At 45.6% G+C, this 17,500-nt stretch overlaps 1 protein-coding gene across 1 annotated transcript in view; it reads right to left on the reverse strand.

Moving 5' to 3' along the window:
* Positions 1-17,500, reverse strand: part of gli3 (GLI family zinc finger 3) — an 83,309-nt gene that overhangs the window by 57,413 nt on the left and 8,396 nt on the right. The window contains exon 2 of the mRNA XM_030769042.1: positions 5,936-6,181. Coding sequence (XP_030624902.1) covers positions 5,936-6,181 — 246 coding nt within the window. The remainder of the gene's footprint in view (positions 1-5,935; positions 6,182-17,500) is intronic.

Raw genomic sequence — 17,500 nt, forward strand, 5'->3', positions numbered from 1 at the left:
GGAGGAGGGAGGAGGGAGGGTGGACGGAGGAATCCCTTATCTCCTCCTGAGAGGATGCTGCTCTGCAGAGCGAGATTGTCTGGAGCTGCCACCTGTCCCAGGCATCTTTGAAGGCAACGCTAAGCCTGTGATGGGTCTGACCTCCTTCAGCTCCTTTTCTTTTATGTCTCTCTTCATTTTCTGCTTTGTTACACACATCCCCCCCCCCCCCCCCACTTCTCCCTGACTCTCTCTTTCTCTTTCTCTTTCTCTTTCTCTCTCACTCTCTCTCTCTCCCTCTCTCTCTCTCTCTCTCTCTCTCTCTGGTGAGACTCTCCAGGGTGATAAGCATGAGGGGAAGAGATGTATCCTTCTTCTATCACTCAGCTTCACAATAATGGGGTTGGGAAACATTTTAATTACAGCACTTTCCTCAGTCTCCTCCTTCACGGAAAAACAATAGGTTGCTCTGAACTCCCAGAAGGGGGTTGTTGACAAGGATAAGGGTGTTAACCTCTTACTCACGACGAGAGAGGAGACACAAATCACTCTCAGCGAAGCAACTTCATAAGGGGATTTGCACACAAACACAAACACATAGGCGGGACAGGAATGAGTACAAGCCTCCCTCAACACCCACTGAGATTATCCAATAGAATGGAACCGCTCTTCAGGAGGACAAGAAAAACAGAAAATATTGTGGTTTTGCCCTGTGGTTGTCCACAAAGCAAAAAAGACCCCATGGGTCTGTAAGTTGTTGTTATAGATGCTCAAGTTTCTAAGTAAGGTTGCCGTTTCGTTTGTTGTTGTTCTGTGCTAATTCGGACGTTAGCGGTTTTCCCTTACTGTATTTTGTGAGTTGATTTCCTTCTTTCTTTAAAGTCCGATTATAGTTTTCGTAAGCAGAAACACATTGCGAGTTTACAAACTGATTAACTGTTGGTAAGTCAACATGGGAGCAAAAAGAGAGACAGATGTTGGATCTGATTTTGGAATTTTCTTTTTCAGAGCTGTGCGTAACGGACAAAAATAAAGATCACAGAGGGGGAAAAAAAAAATTCCAATTCATACGCATCTGTCCTATAATACAGGACAAGAACGTTATTTAGCACGAAAGCGCTTTCATTTACCGCATTCTTTCCCCTATCCCCTTAGGTCATAAGAAAATGAAAAAGCACGAGAAAAAAAAGAGAGAGAGAGAGAGAGAGAGAGAGTGAAGAATGTGAGACTATGGGACGGTCTTACGCTGCGAGACTCCTCTAATAAGCTGTATAAAAGGGGATCATGCGATTAGCTGTGGTTCACTGGACCATCGGGGCTAATGCGGAGGGACTGGTGATGTTTCTCTTTCTTGATGAAAGGCAAAAGATGGAAGCGATCCCTTCCCAGAGCCTGCAGCTAGCTCACGGCACACCGGCCCCCAATGTGCTCCGGCAGGGCAGCGCCGTGCCTCCCACCCCCCACCCCCCCACCCTCCACCCTCCACCCTCCACCCTCCACCCGCACCCCACCCCAACTAAAACCCAATATTGAACCAATCACAAAGACAAGCCTTCGCCCTTCAAAAAATCCTCAGAGTGTACAAGAGTGCATCTCCCCTGTCTGCTCTCTTTGCTTATTTCTGTAGTTCACGCAGCTTTTTTTTCCCTCCTTCTTCTTCCTCTTCTCCGTGTTCTAAAGGAGCAAGACAACTTGGGATGCGCCGCTTGTGATGAAGAAAGAGCTAACAAGTTCGTTGACTCTCAAGTTTTGAGCCCCACTGAGAACTGAAGAGAGCTTAATAAGATGTATCGGCACAACCTTTAAATGCCCTCAGATGCTGCACAGAGAATTGTTCTCTGTCTTTAGTTTGGTCTAATTAACCTACTGGATATTGCTCTGCTGATCACGTTTGTGGCTTTTTTGACAGGCAACTCACTCAACTCGGTGGCCAATTGAGGTTTGATCCCAAGGGGCACGAGAAGGGGTGTTGGGGAATTGGGTGTTGGGGGAGGGGGGGGGGGGGGGGGTGATAGATTTGAGAAGAAGCTATTCCTTGCAAACCAATGGTCCAGACCAGACCGTTCCATGTAGCTGACTTGAGTTAAAGCTCAGTCTGTTGTGTACCTGACCAAAACCCCCACCTAACATTAACACCTCTGGCTTGCTTTACCGAGGGCACTGAGGTGCAGATTATCCGAGCTCACGGTGAGGAGAGACATGAATGTGGCCGCGGAGAATGAAGCTACACAGATATGGCTGAATGACTTCACTGGTCAGATATGTTCATCCTCACCTCCTATAGCTTAACAGCACACACTGGAGTCTGGAGCCAAGTATCAATGAGGCTTTGCTCGGAGGATTACTGACTGGGTGCAGGGTTTCATCTTTATCCTTACAAGACCAGAGAGCACAGAGACGATAGCCAGTCACAAACACTGCGGCTTCGCTGTGAGTAAACGTCCTTTGCGGTAATGACACTCTTCGTGCCGAAACGCGATTTTTATTAAACTCGTGCCTTCAAGGAACGGAACAGAGTCCCGAAACGTTGAAATGCCAAAGAGTACTTTAAGGAAGATAAATACTTAAAGATTATCGGCGTTGCCAAGATTATGTACGAGAATGGAAATAAATCAACTGCTGGCGAAGCGAGGCATTTGTTAAGGAACTGAAATGATCCAGGACTGTTGGGACATCTAAGTTTATGTAAAAGAATGGAAAACACTTACAGGCAGTCAGGACAGCTAAGAGTTTGCCTTTCCCAGATGCCTCGTTCAAAACATCCTCTACTATGCATTTCAATACAGTTTGGACGTACAAAAAAAAAAAACCCACTGAATGCTGCATTCTTAAATTCCCATAATGGGACATGTCTCTTAGTGCTGAGGAGAGCATCTGTTTAAGAAAATAAAAAACATTTGAAGGAGGACAAGAATCCCAGAGGACCAACCAGAGCTGATTCACCAGCAAGTGGTTCTTTACTGTCGATAGTCTGCTGACCCGCTAATCGGCACACAATGTAAACAGACATCATAACATTCTCACTTCGTGACAATTAAAATCTTAAGACACACAGTTTCTTTCATTAATCCTTCCCGCTCAATTCCAAAGCTTTATCCGTGCAAAAGCCTCGTGTATTAGCGCCTCGGTAAGCAGGATACAGACTAAGACTTGGGCTAAGACTCAGGAATCACGCTAATGCCCGCAAAGAAGCTATTTTTCCTCAATACTTCTCTCCTTTATGTTTGGAAGTGGGTGTGAATCTTCTGAGTAAACATAGTATTATGGTCCAGACATGAAGGAGTGGGAGAATAAGAGGCCAGGAGAACAGAGAAGAACAAGAAGAAGAACAGAGAAACCCCCCCCCCCCCCCCCCGCCTTTCCCCCTCTCCTCCGCCCTGGCTCTTTCCTGACACCCACTTTTTCTTCGGCGAGGTCTCTGTACGCGGCTCTGTCGGCCAGGTGCGGCGGGGCTGCAGGTGTCGGGACGTTTAGGCACATTAGGGCCTGACATCTACTACGGGGGAAGAGTAATCAGGTTTACCTGGGCTCACATCTCTCCTCCGCGCTCTGCAAACACAGCACAAAGACCCCGTGTCCGCTCTCCATCACACTCACACGCACACCTGGGACGCATTTACGAGCTGATGGATCTCAGAGGGGGGAATGCAGCGAGGGGCTCTAGAGAATTGGGGTGGGGTATGGAGGTGGGGGGGGGGGGGGGGGGGGGGCCGGGGTGGAGTGTGTGGAGCAGCTCCAGAGCAGAGGTCAATGTTCTTCACACCTCACAGACTCTGGGTGAGTAGGAGTGGCACCACAGTCAGTTTATAGACTGAGAAGGGAGGAGGAGGAGGTGGGAGGTGTAGAGGAGGGGCCTTCAGAAGAGGAATGCGTGAAACAAACGCTCAGTCCTTCACTAAGGATCGTAAAGGTCTAAATCAGTTCAAAGAATCAAAGCATGCTATAGCAACAGAGATTCCTGTCAAAATTAACTGAATAAATAATTGCCGAAAACAAAGTCACCTTGTGCAACTTTGGAAAAACTTGTGCACCAAACCATGCCTTACAGCACTGTCTTTTTCAAATAGGTAGAGTACTTTAACAAGGGAGAACGAAAGAAAGAAAAAAAGAAAAAAGAAAGAAAGAAAGAAAGAAAGACAGACAGACAGACAGAAAGACAGAAAGAGGGAAGGAAGGCCCCTCTCGACATACAATGCTCTCCCCTTCATCAGCGTTCCTATGCCTGCAGTTCATTTTACTGCTGCTCAGGGCCCCCATCAAGAAAGAATGGAGCCCTTAAAGACTGTACGGGCCCTTTGACTCTCCCTGCTGCTTTTGAACTCTCTGTCTCCGACTCTGACTTTTCCACATGACCCCGAAGCCCTTCCAATGCCAAAGGCAACCCCCACGACAGCCTTTCCCTCTGAGATGCAGTGGACCGGAACCCCCCTCCACCCTCCACCCCCACCACCCCAGCTCCGACAAACCCCCTAACCCCTGCTTCCCCCACAGTCTCTCAAAGCTCTCTCTCACTCTTTCCTTCACTGGCCCAATCAAAGGTGGCAGTCTTGCTGAGCTGGACCAGGCAGTAATCGACAATTATGTTCTGCTTGCAAGGGTCCTGCCCACACTTGATGCTCCAGAGACCACTGCTCTGACTTTAAGTAACCTTTCTGCTTCAGTACAGGCTGCGGGCAGCCACGCATAGGGGGCAAGGGGGGTAGAGAGAGAGAGGGAAAAAGAGAGAGGGAGAGAGAGAGAGAGAGAGAGGGAGAGGGAGAGAGAGAGATTAGTAGCTAATGAACTGGGTCAATAAATGGAGTTACAATAAATGGCTGAGAGAGAGTCAGAGACAGACAGAAGGAAAGAGAGAGAGAGAGAAGGAGAGAGAGAGAGAGTGAATGAGAGACCTTTTCATTAAACGCTGTGGATTAAAGTTGCTCTGTCAGGCCCAATTCGCAGCCAATTTAGCGAAACTAAACAAGCCATCACATCGAATCCTTGTCCGGAGGCAACGCCCGGCCAACAGTGGTCCACAAAATTAACCTCTTAAAAGGCCCCAGTTTGTCCAATATTTCTCTCTCACTCTCTTTCTCTCTTTTTCTCTCTCTCTCTCTCAGTCTTTCTGTTACACATCTCAACATGTACCAGAGGAAGAAGAGAGGGGGGTTTTGACTGAACTTCTTGCTGAGGTAGCTTTGATCTGTGTGTTGATGAGGGAGATTGCAGTAGTGTGCTTAGACAGGGTCCTAATGAGGGAATTAGGGAGTAACGTTAGCCACCCCCTCATGCTAACCTCTCTCAAAAAAAGCAGATGGAGAGAGAGAGAGAGAGAGAGAGAGACAGAGAGAGAGAGAGAGAGAGAGAGAGACAGAGAGAGAAAGGTCAGCTAGTCAACTGTCAGGCCTAATCAGTCTGCCTTAGGCTTTGTATTTTCTTCTAACGCAGGGAATAAAGCAGTGCCTCAGTGGATGCAAGTACACAGCTGAATCTTAAACACACTGACCTACAGGCATCACTGAAAGATGCACGTAATGACTGACATAATAATCATCATTTAAATACCTCAGGAGACTCTTAGAGAAGACTCTCTGGGAGAGCTATCAAAGACCAGAAAGTGCTGTGCTTAAAAAGTTTTTGTTTTTTTTTGCTTTTGTTTCCCCCTTATATATATATTTATATGAGTACGCCTGCATGTGTGCTTGTGTGCATGTGTGCGTGTGTGCGTGTGTGTGGGGGGGTGTCAGTGTGCGTGTGCGTTTGTGCGTAACTGCTTCAACAAACTGTTACAAACCCTTCAATAAATTTAATTGTTTATGTAGGCTTACTATTCTGTTTATAGAGAAAATTATGACTCACTCTAACAATACACTGCTATAACTGACCAGAAAACCCTGTGAGATGCAGCAGCTCAAACAGGGTCTTCAGACCACTAAACTCTGTGAACCACAATGTGCACCAGCGAATGGTAACTCACTGTAATGAGGGTCCAGGTAGCCATTGCGAGGATCCATGGCAAACAGTGTACCACGGTAGGGCAGGGAATGGTCAGCTAGGTGTGGCAGGGAGCTGTGAAGCTCCTTCTTCACCAGTGAGGGGCGCTCTTCTGTGGAAGTGGATGGCTCCTCATTCAGTTTACCGGCCCCAGTGCCGGCAGAAGGGCTCTGAGCAGTGAGAGCGTTGCGTCTCTCCCGGTGATACAGAACTCCTGTACTCTCATCCTCTGAAAAAAGAGGGAGAAAGAAAAACAGAGAGAGAGAGAGAGAGAGAGAGAGAGAGAGAAATTTCAGTCTTATTAAACTGGTGTCAGCTGACCAAATGAGCTAGGCCAAACTGAACTGGATCGGACTGGACTGGACTGGACTGGACTTGAAGGGCCAGAACTGAAATTAATTCTTGAGAATTGTAATGAAGTTGGTTCAGTTCGGTTCAATTCAATTCAGTAAAACTGAGTTGCAAACATAGCAAAATACGCAGTGAGAGGGCCTGTATCTGTAACTCTATCGTGCATCCATATCAGAACCATAAACTCAGGAGCAGTTCCTCCAACAAGAAAGCTCTCACGCGGTTGGATGTCTGAACTGCAGTACAGGTACTTGCACCTATGAATTTGTTGTGAAATGTGAGGAGGCATCTAAAGTGGACAACTGGACTGTAAAACCATCAGTCAACGAGAGGAAACGCACTGGATAACACACATTAAAGATGCACACCTGACTTACACACATTCGATATACAGAGCTCTGACTGCGTGACAGTAAAACAGGCCCATCTCAGTTAAATAAGCACTAGACTCCAAAGATTGAATTTCTCAATGTCAGGGATGTGATATTTTCATAAGTAAAGCCCAAGTGAGGCTTCGGGATAGCAGAAAGCAAATAATTGTGGCATAGAGGAATTTTCTTTTGGGCATGGAAAAAAAAAAAAAAAAAGTCCTCACGTAAGCATGCTTGGCCACGCCCACACAAATGAACACATATCGAAATACATACGTACGTGTAGAGACTGAGCAGCATTCAAATGCATGGAACAGGTCGGGTCATGCTGAAAGCAACTGTGAAAACACAGGCAGACTGTCTCACTCTGAACATTTCCTCTTGGGGCAGAGTTGTGGATATTCAGTCTAAACTCTATGGGTTTGGTCCCTTCCAGCCAAACGTGCAAGTTCACTGAACATATGAATGTCTTTTGCTCTCTCCAGTCAGATAAAACAGAGGCTCTCAGAAGAGGGTTTCCCTGTTGCTCTCACTTTCACCCCCCGTCTCCCCCCCCCCCCCCCACTCCCTCTCTCCCTTCCTGTCTCTCATTCTCTCTCTCCCACTTTCTCTAAGTTTTTTTTTTTTCAAAGACTTGGAATCCCATGGAGAGGGCAGCTGAGTCTTTTCCCCTGCATTCCAGGCTGCCCATTAAATGGCCTCACGGGTAGTATCAAACACCCACAAGCCATCTCTCTCTCTTTCTCTCTCTCTCTCTCTCTCCCTCCCTCTCACAGTCTCTCTCTCTCTCTCTCTCACTCTCTCTGTCTGTCTGTCTCAATTTCTCTTTCTCTCTGTGGGGATCCCCCAAATTCCAGCTTTAACTGAGTAAAGGGGGGGGTGCTAGTGGCTGATCTGGGCTGCAGAGCTATGACTTGACTTGTACAGGGACACTCCCCCCCCCCGACCCCCCAGTCCCTCCACCCCCTGTGTGTGCAGTACTGCAGATTACTCCCCCTGCCTCTCCAGAACCAGGTCAGCTTTGCCAGGATCTCCAGCCTAATGTCAGACCCTTGTCTACACAGGTTGTGCTAAGTATCAACTCCTCTCCAGCGAATAATTCCCACTGTTAGTTTTCATACATTATTATTATATATTAGTTCAGATGTGCAGCAAGTTTTGATTTTATTTATTTACTGTAGGTGGCAGAATGAAAGACGTGGAAATACTTGACTTCCTGCAACATAAAACAAATGGTGAAAAACCAGTCATTCGTTGATAAAACGAACTTCTCTGAAAAATAACATCTTTAGCCATCATCATTATCTTCTCATTTATTTCAATCCAACTCCATTTATCTAGTTGAGATATTTTTTCCAAAATCTATCATCCAGCGTCTAGATTAGTCTACTTTCACAGCTCGGGTTCATTGGCCGCTACAGTAAGACTACTCTGCTTTGGCCCTTATGCTGGTTCCTCATTGGCTGTTGATCAGGACGGCTGTCCAGCGCTTGGCTCTTTTAATGTTTCACTCAAACCCTGGCAGGGAGTCCTGGAGCTGGCGCCAAGGGTTCTGGAGCATTTAGCAAACCCTCAGAGCAAGGCCTCCCTACAAACAGCCATGGAGCAACACTCTAAGACCCAATTAAAGCAGGGTGTATGGATTAAAGAGTGTGTCCCCTGTAACGCTCTCCACTTACAATGTACCCACAGCCTTGCCTTCTACCCTCTCTGACTCTCAGATATACAGATTTTTCTGCCTCTCTCTCTCTCTCACTCTCTCTCTCTCTCTCTCTCTCTCTCTCTCTCTCTCTCTCGGAGCAGCCTATGCTCCTGTCACTCGTGGCGAATTCCACGAGTCTTAGCATCTCAATGACATCGAGAGAGAACGAAAGCGAGAGCTTCTCCAATCCGTGAGAAATGACAGCATCAGTTATGTTATAAGTATTTAATCCTATACTGCATAGCCCGTGATCTTATTAAGGGAATAATGGCAGTTATGCGGGTAAAGCTGGATTAATAGGCCTGCTCTTGCAAACTGCAATATTACCATAAAGGGATTTTCGGAACCGCGTTTCTGTCCTCGACACATGGATTTAAAGGAACAAACCGGAGCAGACTGCAACAGAATCCATTAGGTTTGAATGAACTGAAGGTCTTGATATAAACAGCTCCGTCACAAATAAAAGCAACAATGAAAATCTCATAACCCTGACCCTGCTACAGGTCGCCTGAGAAATGTTTACACGAACAGAAATATAATTTGTCCTTTAAATGACAGGGTTGAACAATAGGCGCACACTACTTACAGCCATATTCTTTCAGAACGGCACTCTAAAAGTAACTGATTTTTATAACTGTCCAATGATTTCAATCACTGTGAGGTGTTGAAATGTTCTTTTGTCCAAACACACGAGTCTGTCTACTTTCACTAAATTCTTCAGCGTACGGTACGGTTTTTACGCCTGTGAAAAAAAAAAAAAAATCATCTGCTAAAGAAAAACAAATTTTCACTGACCAGCATCTGGCTGCCTTAGTAACGTTTTGCAAACGATACTTTTTACATGTGCTAAAATCCTTAGCAAGTTTAGTGGGGGTGGGGGGTGCTTGGACTGCACTCGTCCAAAGTGTCTGAGTTTTACATCCAGTTTAATTATCGGTCTGAAGTATGCATATACCCTATCCCCCCACCTCTACCAGTTTGGAATGCTCACTTATGGGATGTCCCAACTCATTAGTCTGCTCCCTCAATCTCTTTCTAGATGACTGGAGCTAGCAGCACGCCTCCTCCAAACATGAGAAGCAAGCCGCTACATCTTTCCACGCTACTAGCTGCTTTGCATTGCCGCACTGTGTGATGTGTTTGGAGGAGGGCCCTATTCAAGCAATAGAGCCAGAAGGTACACGTATATACATATATGCATGCGTCTATGTTACAAGAAAAAGTTCATGCTTAAAGGCGTATAAATTTAAATGTGGCTGACCACATCTTGACTGGGATTCAGAAGAGATATATCTTCCACTTCAGCAAACAGTGACTAGAAGGTCAAACAGCACATTTTGACCTTATGAAATTGGCTGAACATGCAGTCATGCTAAGGGATATCAGTGCTAGTTTAAGGGGATAACTACTCCAGTCTCCCTTGCTGGTTCAAACCAATCCGCATTTTGCCGAAGTCCTATTAGCTTAAGCCCTGTAGTGACTGGCTCTGCTCGCTGTAGTTTCAGAGTGCTACAGATATGCTGCCCATTCCCACAAAGCCTCACAGAATCATCATATGCAAGGCGAAGCCAACAGTTCCTGCGATGATCACTCTCTCTCTCTCTCACTGTGTCTCTTTCTACCTCTCTCTCTCTCTCTCACTCTCTCTCTCGTTCTCTGTCTAGCGTCTATAAGGTGACTCACCCGCTCTTTCTTCTATTTCAACACATCTGTTCTCTCGTCAGCCAGCTCATTCATGTCCCTGCGAGGTCAAGCGGTTAACACAGCGCTCAATCAAACAAGTGTCACCCCTGCCTGCCCCCCCCCCCCCCCCCACCACTGTCTCCACATCGCCATGGTGACAAGTGCCGGCAGTTCATTATACCAACACGGAGCTACTTAACACGGTTCATCATTTAAGAGAATGCCACTAGAAAATGGCTCTGCAAACACTCAGCAGCAGGAGGTCAACAGCCTCTTCATTTGGTCCGACAAACAGAAAGGAGGGGCTGTTGTCTGTCTCTGTCTCTGCTACTTGTTCTCATTACACTTTTCATCACTTTTCCCCCCTTTATTTACTCTCAGGAAGCAATCTTTCCAAACAGCTGAAGAACAAGTAGTCAAAAAAAGTCTTTGTATTTCTGCTGAGGGCTGAACCCGTGAGTTTGAGTAGAACTCAACTGCAGAGTGCATGCTCTATGGATGAAGCCTTGAGGAAAATGTGCACGGCATAGACCGTGTTCCCTTATCCAGGTTTCGTGCATTATTTTCTTCACTCATACTTCACTTTTCTTTCTCACTTTTCTTTCATTTCTCTGAGTTTTTTTTTTTTTTTCAAGGCTTGCCCCATCCAGTCCAACAGTTCGCAGGTCTATTCACCCCAAACACAAAAACCATTGGACCAGCTCTCTAAGGACTCAGGAAAAGCATGCAGCAAAAATAAGAGAAAGAGGGTGAGAGAGAGAGAGAGAGAGAGAGAGAGAGAGAGAGAGAGGGGAAAAAATAAGCCTGGTCTCTCTGTGGTGATTGAATTTCTTAACATCTTTTCAAAAAGCGCTTAAATGCCTGGAGGCGAGAGGAAGAAACAAGCTAATGGTGGATGGGGAGCACTGAACAAATTTCAGAGCCCTTTCCTGCTCGCGTTTGAGGTTGAAAGCAAGCTCCTGCCTTTCAAGTTTCAAAGTCCTCCTTCCTCCCGCAGTGTCACTGAAGGATTTGAAAAGAAGGTAATTGTGCTCACTGCCGTTCTGATCAGAGCGCGCGCCCCGGCTCTAGTATTTCGGGAGCTTTCTCTGCCACTATAATAGAGACCGGTTGCTCTGCCCAAGAACTCTTTTCTCTCTCTCTTTCTCTCTCTCTCTCTCTCTCCCTCTCTGACGCTCTCTTTCCCTCTATCCTCCACACTCTCCCACTCACTCCCTCACTCACGGCCCTGCCAGTCCCTCATTAAATCCTGCAGTCCAGGCATCTACCTTTTTTATGTTTGGAGCCCCTATTATATTACTGTGGTGCGGATACCTTGAAAAAAAAAAAAGAAAAAAAAAACACCCTACACATTACCAGAGGAAAGAGGTTTAATGAGAGAGGCTGAGAGGAGGGGAAAGAGGGAGGAGAGCATACAACAATTGACAAAACGAAAGAAGAAAAAAAAAAAAAGAAAGAGATAATGAGGAAAGTAGTGGCGCCTGTTAGCTGCGAGGAGGAGAACGGTTTGACCCCCAGGCTGCGACGAGCGGGCTGAAGTAAAGGATGCATTCGGCGGGACCCCCTCTATAGGAGAGCTTGTCTCCCCCTCCGCATTCCTACGCACGCCAACCATCCTTTCTCTCCATACAGAGTTTAACTCACAACCCTCTAGCCACCGAAGCCAGTCGCTGCCAGTCGATATGCATCCGAGAAACACGAAGGGCATTTTGCGTCAGTGTTGCGGATTGTTGCGCGTTGTTTCCTATGAGTAGGCTTTGATATGAAAAAAAAAAAAAAACCCCCAAAAAAACCCTTTCCATCAAGGAGGAGTGCTTACTGCTTAGAGACCAGTCCAAATACCGTAGCGGTTCTCCACCTGCAAACTTCTGACAGCGGCAAAGTCAATAGCACGAGCGGGTTTGGCTGGCGAGTAACAAGGGGGGATGAGAGGGAGCTGTGTGTAACACAGGAGTAAAAAGATGCTCGCTGAAGAAGAAAAAAAAAATTGCCTCAAAGCTCCTCTCCTCCTGTGCGATAATCTCTCTCCTCTTCTATTTTTTTTTTCTTTCTTTCTTTTTTTTTTTTTTCTTTCTCTTGCAAATCAACTTGCGAGAGAGATTCGAGACTCCCCAATTAACAATGAGAAGGAGGGAGGGGTGGGGAGGGGGTGAGGATGAAAAATTCCAGCGGTTGGCTTGAGTTTAATAAGAGCACCTCTCCAAGCAGCTTAGCAGGGCTAACACTACCTGATTCACCGGCCCTGGCTCCTGTACCAAAGATGAAGGGAATCAGTCACGATTATCACAGGCCATGAGTAAGGAGAGAGAGAGAAAGAGAGAGAGAGAGAGAGAGAGGGAGAGAGAGAGGCAGAGAGAGAGAGAGAACACCTTACCAGCGGGGAAACTCCACCACTGAGTGGGGAATCGCAACACAACAAGAGCATGGGGGATTATAGTGATTGTGTAGAGAATTCTTTGACTCAACTTCTTGGCTCCCTCTTCAGAGAGGCAGGGAGGGAGGGGTTTGACAACGTAACCCCCACCGAGGGAGTCTTAATTCCATGCGAGCAATCACTGAAAGAGCAGTTCAACTTCCAATTATGTGAAGGTGAGTAGATCTTCACGGCAGCAGTTTGAAAGTGCTGTTCCACGAACCAAATAAAACACACAAACAGGACTTTTCCTTAGGCCTTGCATCAGAAAAAAAAGATGTTATGATTTTGGCTAGATCAGGCTAAAGAAAAATCTTATGATTTTATATGGTTCATTACATTAAATAAACTCACTGGCCTCAATAATGCTTCAGTATTGCCTTAAAAGTTGCAGTTAGAGAGATACCAGTCTTACACAAAATTGACTGAAAGCCTACCAGTATACGCTCTCTAAATCTGTGTTTATTTGACTCAGGACCGAAATGAGTATGAAGACCAGCATCTCAAGGTAAATATTAACTTTCAGAAAGCAATGAGTCATTTAAGTAAAAAGACACATCTTCTGGGTAACTTAATGGACATCATTAATTCTACATCATTGCGAAATGGCTATACCCAGCCTGGGTACCAGTGCACAGTAGACAAAGCAGAGTCTGATTAAATCTAATACTGCAAAATCACACACACACACACACACACACACACACAAGACAAATGTTATTTCAGACCAAACAGACCAAGTCAAATATTTCTCCTCTGCTATACCCTCTAAACTTAAAAGTAAACCAAGGAGTCACAACATCAGAGTTTGATCATTAATATCAGCCCTCTATGAGGTGCACATGTTTTGTCTCACTAAAATCTCAGAGCTATGTTTTCTCTCTCATGTGATTCCACGAGAGGTGGGGTATTATTCAAACAGCAGAACATGACTGATGCTTTGGGTAATTGGAATGAGAGAAGGACTGTGGTCTGGGAGTCTTCCTCATCTTCATTGGTCGCCCATTGTCAGGGTTTGATTTCCCACGTAACCCAGATCAGTGTTCTCCTCAATATACATCTATGCAAATTTGAAGGCTCCCACACATACCACTTTGGTCCCTCCGCATACAAAGACAAACGCTTACACGCTGTCCTGCGCTTTCCACCAAGTCCCAGACTGCTCTGTAGCCCAGGGTCCCCCCGGGTCTAAATGTGCCATCAGGGCCTCTGCAGGGACACATCTTGGGCTGGATGTCTCTGAACCCAAGTACAGAAGCACAAGGCCTTTGGTGGTGAGGGAGGAATCAAAGACGGCAAGACTCCTTCCTTCACTTACCCATCCACCTCGAGTCATCATCACACCAATGCTAAAAGCCCAGTTCCACCCCCCCCACCCCACCCCCCCATACCCTTTTTCATATTCTCACATCCAAGCCACCCCCTCTCTTCAGAGTGGAGTCCCTCCAAACAGCAGAGAGCAGTCACAATACCCAGACGTGTTCCATCAGGGCCAGATGATTGTGCAGAGGCAGTGTGCATGGCCACTGAAGGGCTGAGAGCGCCATCAAATACGCATTCTGGACAATAGAGCATTCGGCCTATTCAGCGCGAGGCTTTTTTAGCCTGTCACCTAAATGGTGGTTCAGAGGAACATCAAAACCATAGTGAGGCATTTGACTGGTGCTAACAGGCCCAGATAACAGGGTGTGATTGGTAATTGTGAGGTATGATCAAACCCTGGACAGGTATTAACTACAGGGAACTTCTACATCCAGAGAACAGTGAAAATAGGTATAGCGCCATACGCAAACTCTAAAATGTTACTAAGCGCCTGATTAATGGCATGGTGAAATTTATGTGGCTTTCAGGTGTTGGGGAGTATTATCAACTATATGAAAAACTTATTTCAGGTTATCAGGTTATTTCAGGTAATCGGTAATTTTATCAGCTTGGAAAAACTGCACTACAAGATTAATCATTTACGTTAATCGTAGCAACAAACCTATATCTAATGATAACACCCGCCAGCAGGGTTGAAAAGGTTGAGATTCTATTGAATAGCTATTTCATTAGTTTTGTTTCTGACGTAACTCTGTGAAGAGTTCTTGGTCCATAAGAGAAAATGGGCTTTCATGTAATGCCGGGTCGACTTGGGTGGATTCAGGCCAAAGACCCCCAAGGCCAGCCTGGCACAACCATCCCGACTCTGCCCTCACCACACAGACATCAGGGCCAGGCCTGAGGCTGGCAGATTACAGCCAGCGTTGTATCTCCACACAACCAAGCCAGGGAGATATACAGACAATCAACTCAACCAAGACTAGCGCACGATGTCAACATTTTTTTTTAAAAAAAATGAAGTTTTATACAGTAAATTTTTAGAAAATGTCGACCCAGATATGTGTAGACGCGCCGTGAATTTTAAATGAATTTTTTTTTTAAACATTGTCTCATGAACAACGTTAAAATACCTGTCTAAATCCACGCGCTGCCAAGTAAACATTAAATTGTTTCCCTAACTGCTCTCTGGCTACCGTTTCGCGACGCTTTGCTGTGCTGTTGCTGAATACATGCAGAGCTCCCTTGCTCAGAAAGAGCCCATTAAGACAGTTAGTCGGCACTTAGAAAGGATGGATAATTAGACACTTCAAAGGCACCTGCCTGCCATCCCAAGAGGGCTGGAATTCACTGGCCCCTTCCCCTCCCTTCCCATTTAAAAGCATGTTAACTCCTATCTGGGGCTAGCAGGCTAATTTCACTTCTGACATTTGATATCTGAGGAATGAGAAGGATCAGCCGTTTAGCTGGAACGGGATTACCCCCACATCACCCCCTCTCTGCCTCTCTCTCTCTCTCTCTCTCCCATACACCCACCCCCACGTGAAAAAAAAAAAAGCCGCTCTCCGTCAGGCCAGATTCATTAATTTGCCTGCCGCTAAGCAGTTTATCAATGATGGCGAAATGTCTCGGCTCGAAGTGCCGCGCTATTCCCTGAATTCCCCTCTCGGGCTGCACTGACTTCACTGATTACAGGCCTGCTGATGTGGAACCATTGTAGCGTGTTATTTTTTTTTTTTTTCCTTTCTTTTGTATTTCTGTTATGGTCCTGACCACCTGAAAACCACCCAACGGCTAGGTGGTTGGCATATTTTGAAGGTCGCAGAGGGGATGCCTAGGAAATGGAAAAAGAAAGACCCGGGAAAGACCTACACACTGACAGTCTTGTTCCAAACTTCACAGTGAGTAGTTTATCCAGAACCATGATGTTTTGGCAGTTGTCAAGGCTGATGAAAGTTGAAAATTTAAAATTGTAAATATGTATGTAAAACAGCCCAGAGCGTCCAATAAAGGCAAATGTTCACATGCAGGTCCATTAGCCTTTGACTTGTAGAGACAGAGAGAGAGAGAGAGAGAGAGAGAGAGAGAGAGGGGGGGGGGGGAGGGGGGGGGGGGGGCGAGGGGGCAAAAAAAATAAGAGACATGACTGTAAGTTAGTGTTGTTGTATTTCTCTCAGATCACAGTCTAGATCTACATTACAGGTCGAGCGGAGGGCGCCATGCGACTGTGACGGATTTGGGTTAAACGCGCAACACACCAGAGTCTTTGATCGCGCAGCTGCTAATGCTTACTGTTTCTCACCTGCCCTGTGCAGACATAAGGCCCCTTTCACAAGCAACCGTGACAATCAGAATTCCAAACTACAAGCCAAACTTCATAAAAATAACATGACAATCAGGAGTCTAAAACCGCAAGCCCGAAACCATAAAAATAACATGACAATTTCACTTAAAAAAAAATAGCCAGCACTGAAAGGAAGAAAAAAAAAATGAAAGCAAGAACACCAAATGACACTCAGCTGGTCCAACCAATTACACATGTCACGAACCTGCCCATTTATACCTTAACGATTTAAGAGACAATGTTCACAATACCAAATATTCACACATGAATACTTTATGACAGATTTTTTGTAACTTTTCAAATAATGGGATGCATTAGTAAAACATGTTTACAGAGGATATCAATCTCCATTCATCAGTCAGTGGTAACAGTCATCTGAATCTCTTCCAGTTCATTTATCTTCATTGATGTTCACCGAGAGAGATATGTGTAGGAGTGATGGCCTAGAAAACACCACATAATCAAGCCTGTTGAGAAGTGAGGTATGGACCCCACCATTAGGGTGTTTCAGTCATACATACATACAAAGCCATGGAGATTACAGGAGCTGTCAGGCAGAGCAAACACACTAAGAAGGGGAAGGAGGTATAGGTGTGTGTGTGGGGGGGGGGGGGGGGGGGGGGGGTTGGGGGGTAGCACAGGTGGTTTGGAGGTGGAGGAGAATAAAGCACACACACAGAATAGAGTAATAGAGTCTACACCGTGATTATTACAGAGTCAGCGCAGACCACCGCTCAGCACCAGCGTGGCCGTATTATAAAACAGAAAGGAGAAGAGCTGAACATACAAACTCAACTTGGCAAATGAAAGACCCCTGTGCTGTGAAATATCCTGACCATACTCAAATGGCCAACATTGGATTATTTAGCATTTAACAACTAAATCTAAGCAAACATAGAGCTAAAAAAAAATGCAGAAAAGCATTTTTTTTCCGTTTTTAAGTATCAAGAACGCAGAAAAGCAATGTTTAAACAGCAAGTGCATTATGGTGTGAGATTAACTTGGCAACACTATATTGTTAAACTGATGGTTTGGTTGATTGGAGGCCATTACTTTAGCCCCAAAATATTGCACCTATTTAGGGCACTGTCAAACAATTCAGAGATACATCCAACATCTTTAATTCCTGGTTTGAATCCTAGCTGTACTGCCTTACTAGCCATGGCCCGAGAAATACAATACATCCTGATTTTTATTTGTGCTGAACTCTTTGTTTCTTAATCAAATTTCTGTCAGAAACACCTCCCTCTCCAATCTATCACTTTTCCTCAACTTCACCCTCCCTAAATATCTTTTTTCTTCATATTTTCACTTCCGTCTGTCAATCTCTTTCACATGCTTTCTCTCTCTCTCTCTCTCTCTCT

Source organism: Chanos chanos, chromosome 3 (assembly GCF_902362185.1).
Source record: "Chanos chanos chromosome 3, fChaCha1.1, whole genome shotgun sequence".
In the NCBI taxonomy this organism is placed as follows: domain Eukaryota; kingdom Metazoa; phylum Chordata; class Actinopteri; order Gonorynchiformes; family Chanidae; genus Chanos; species Chanos chanos.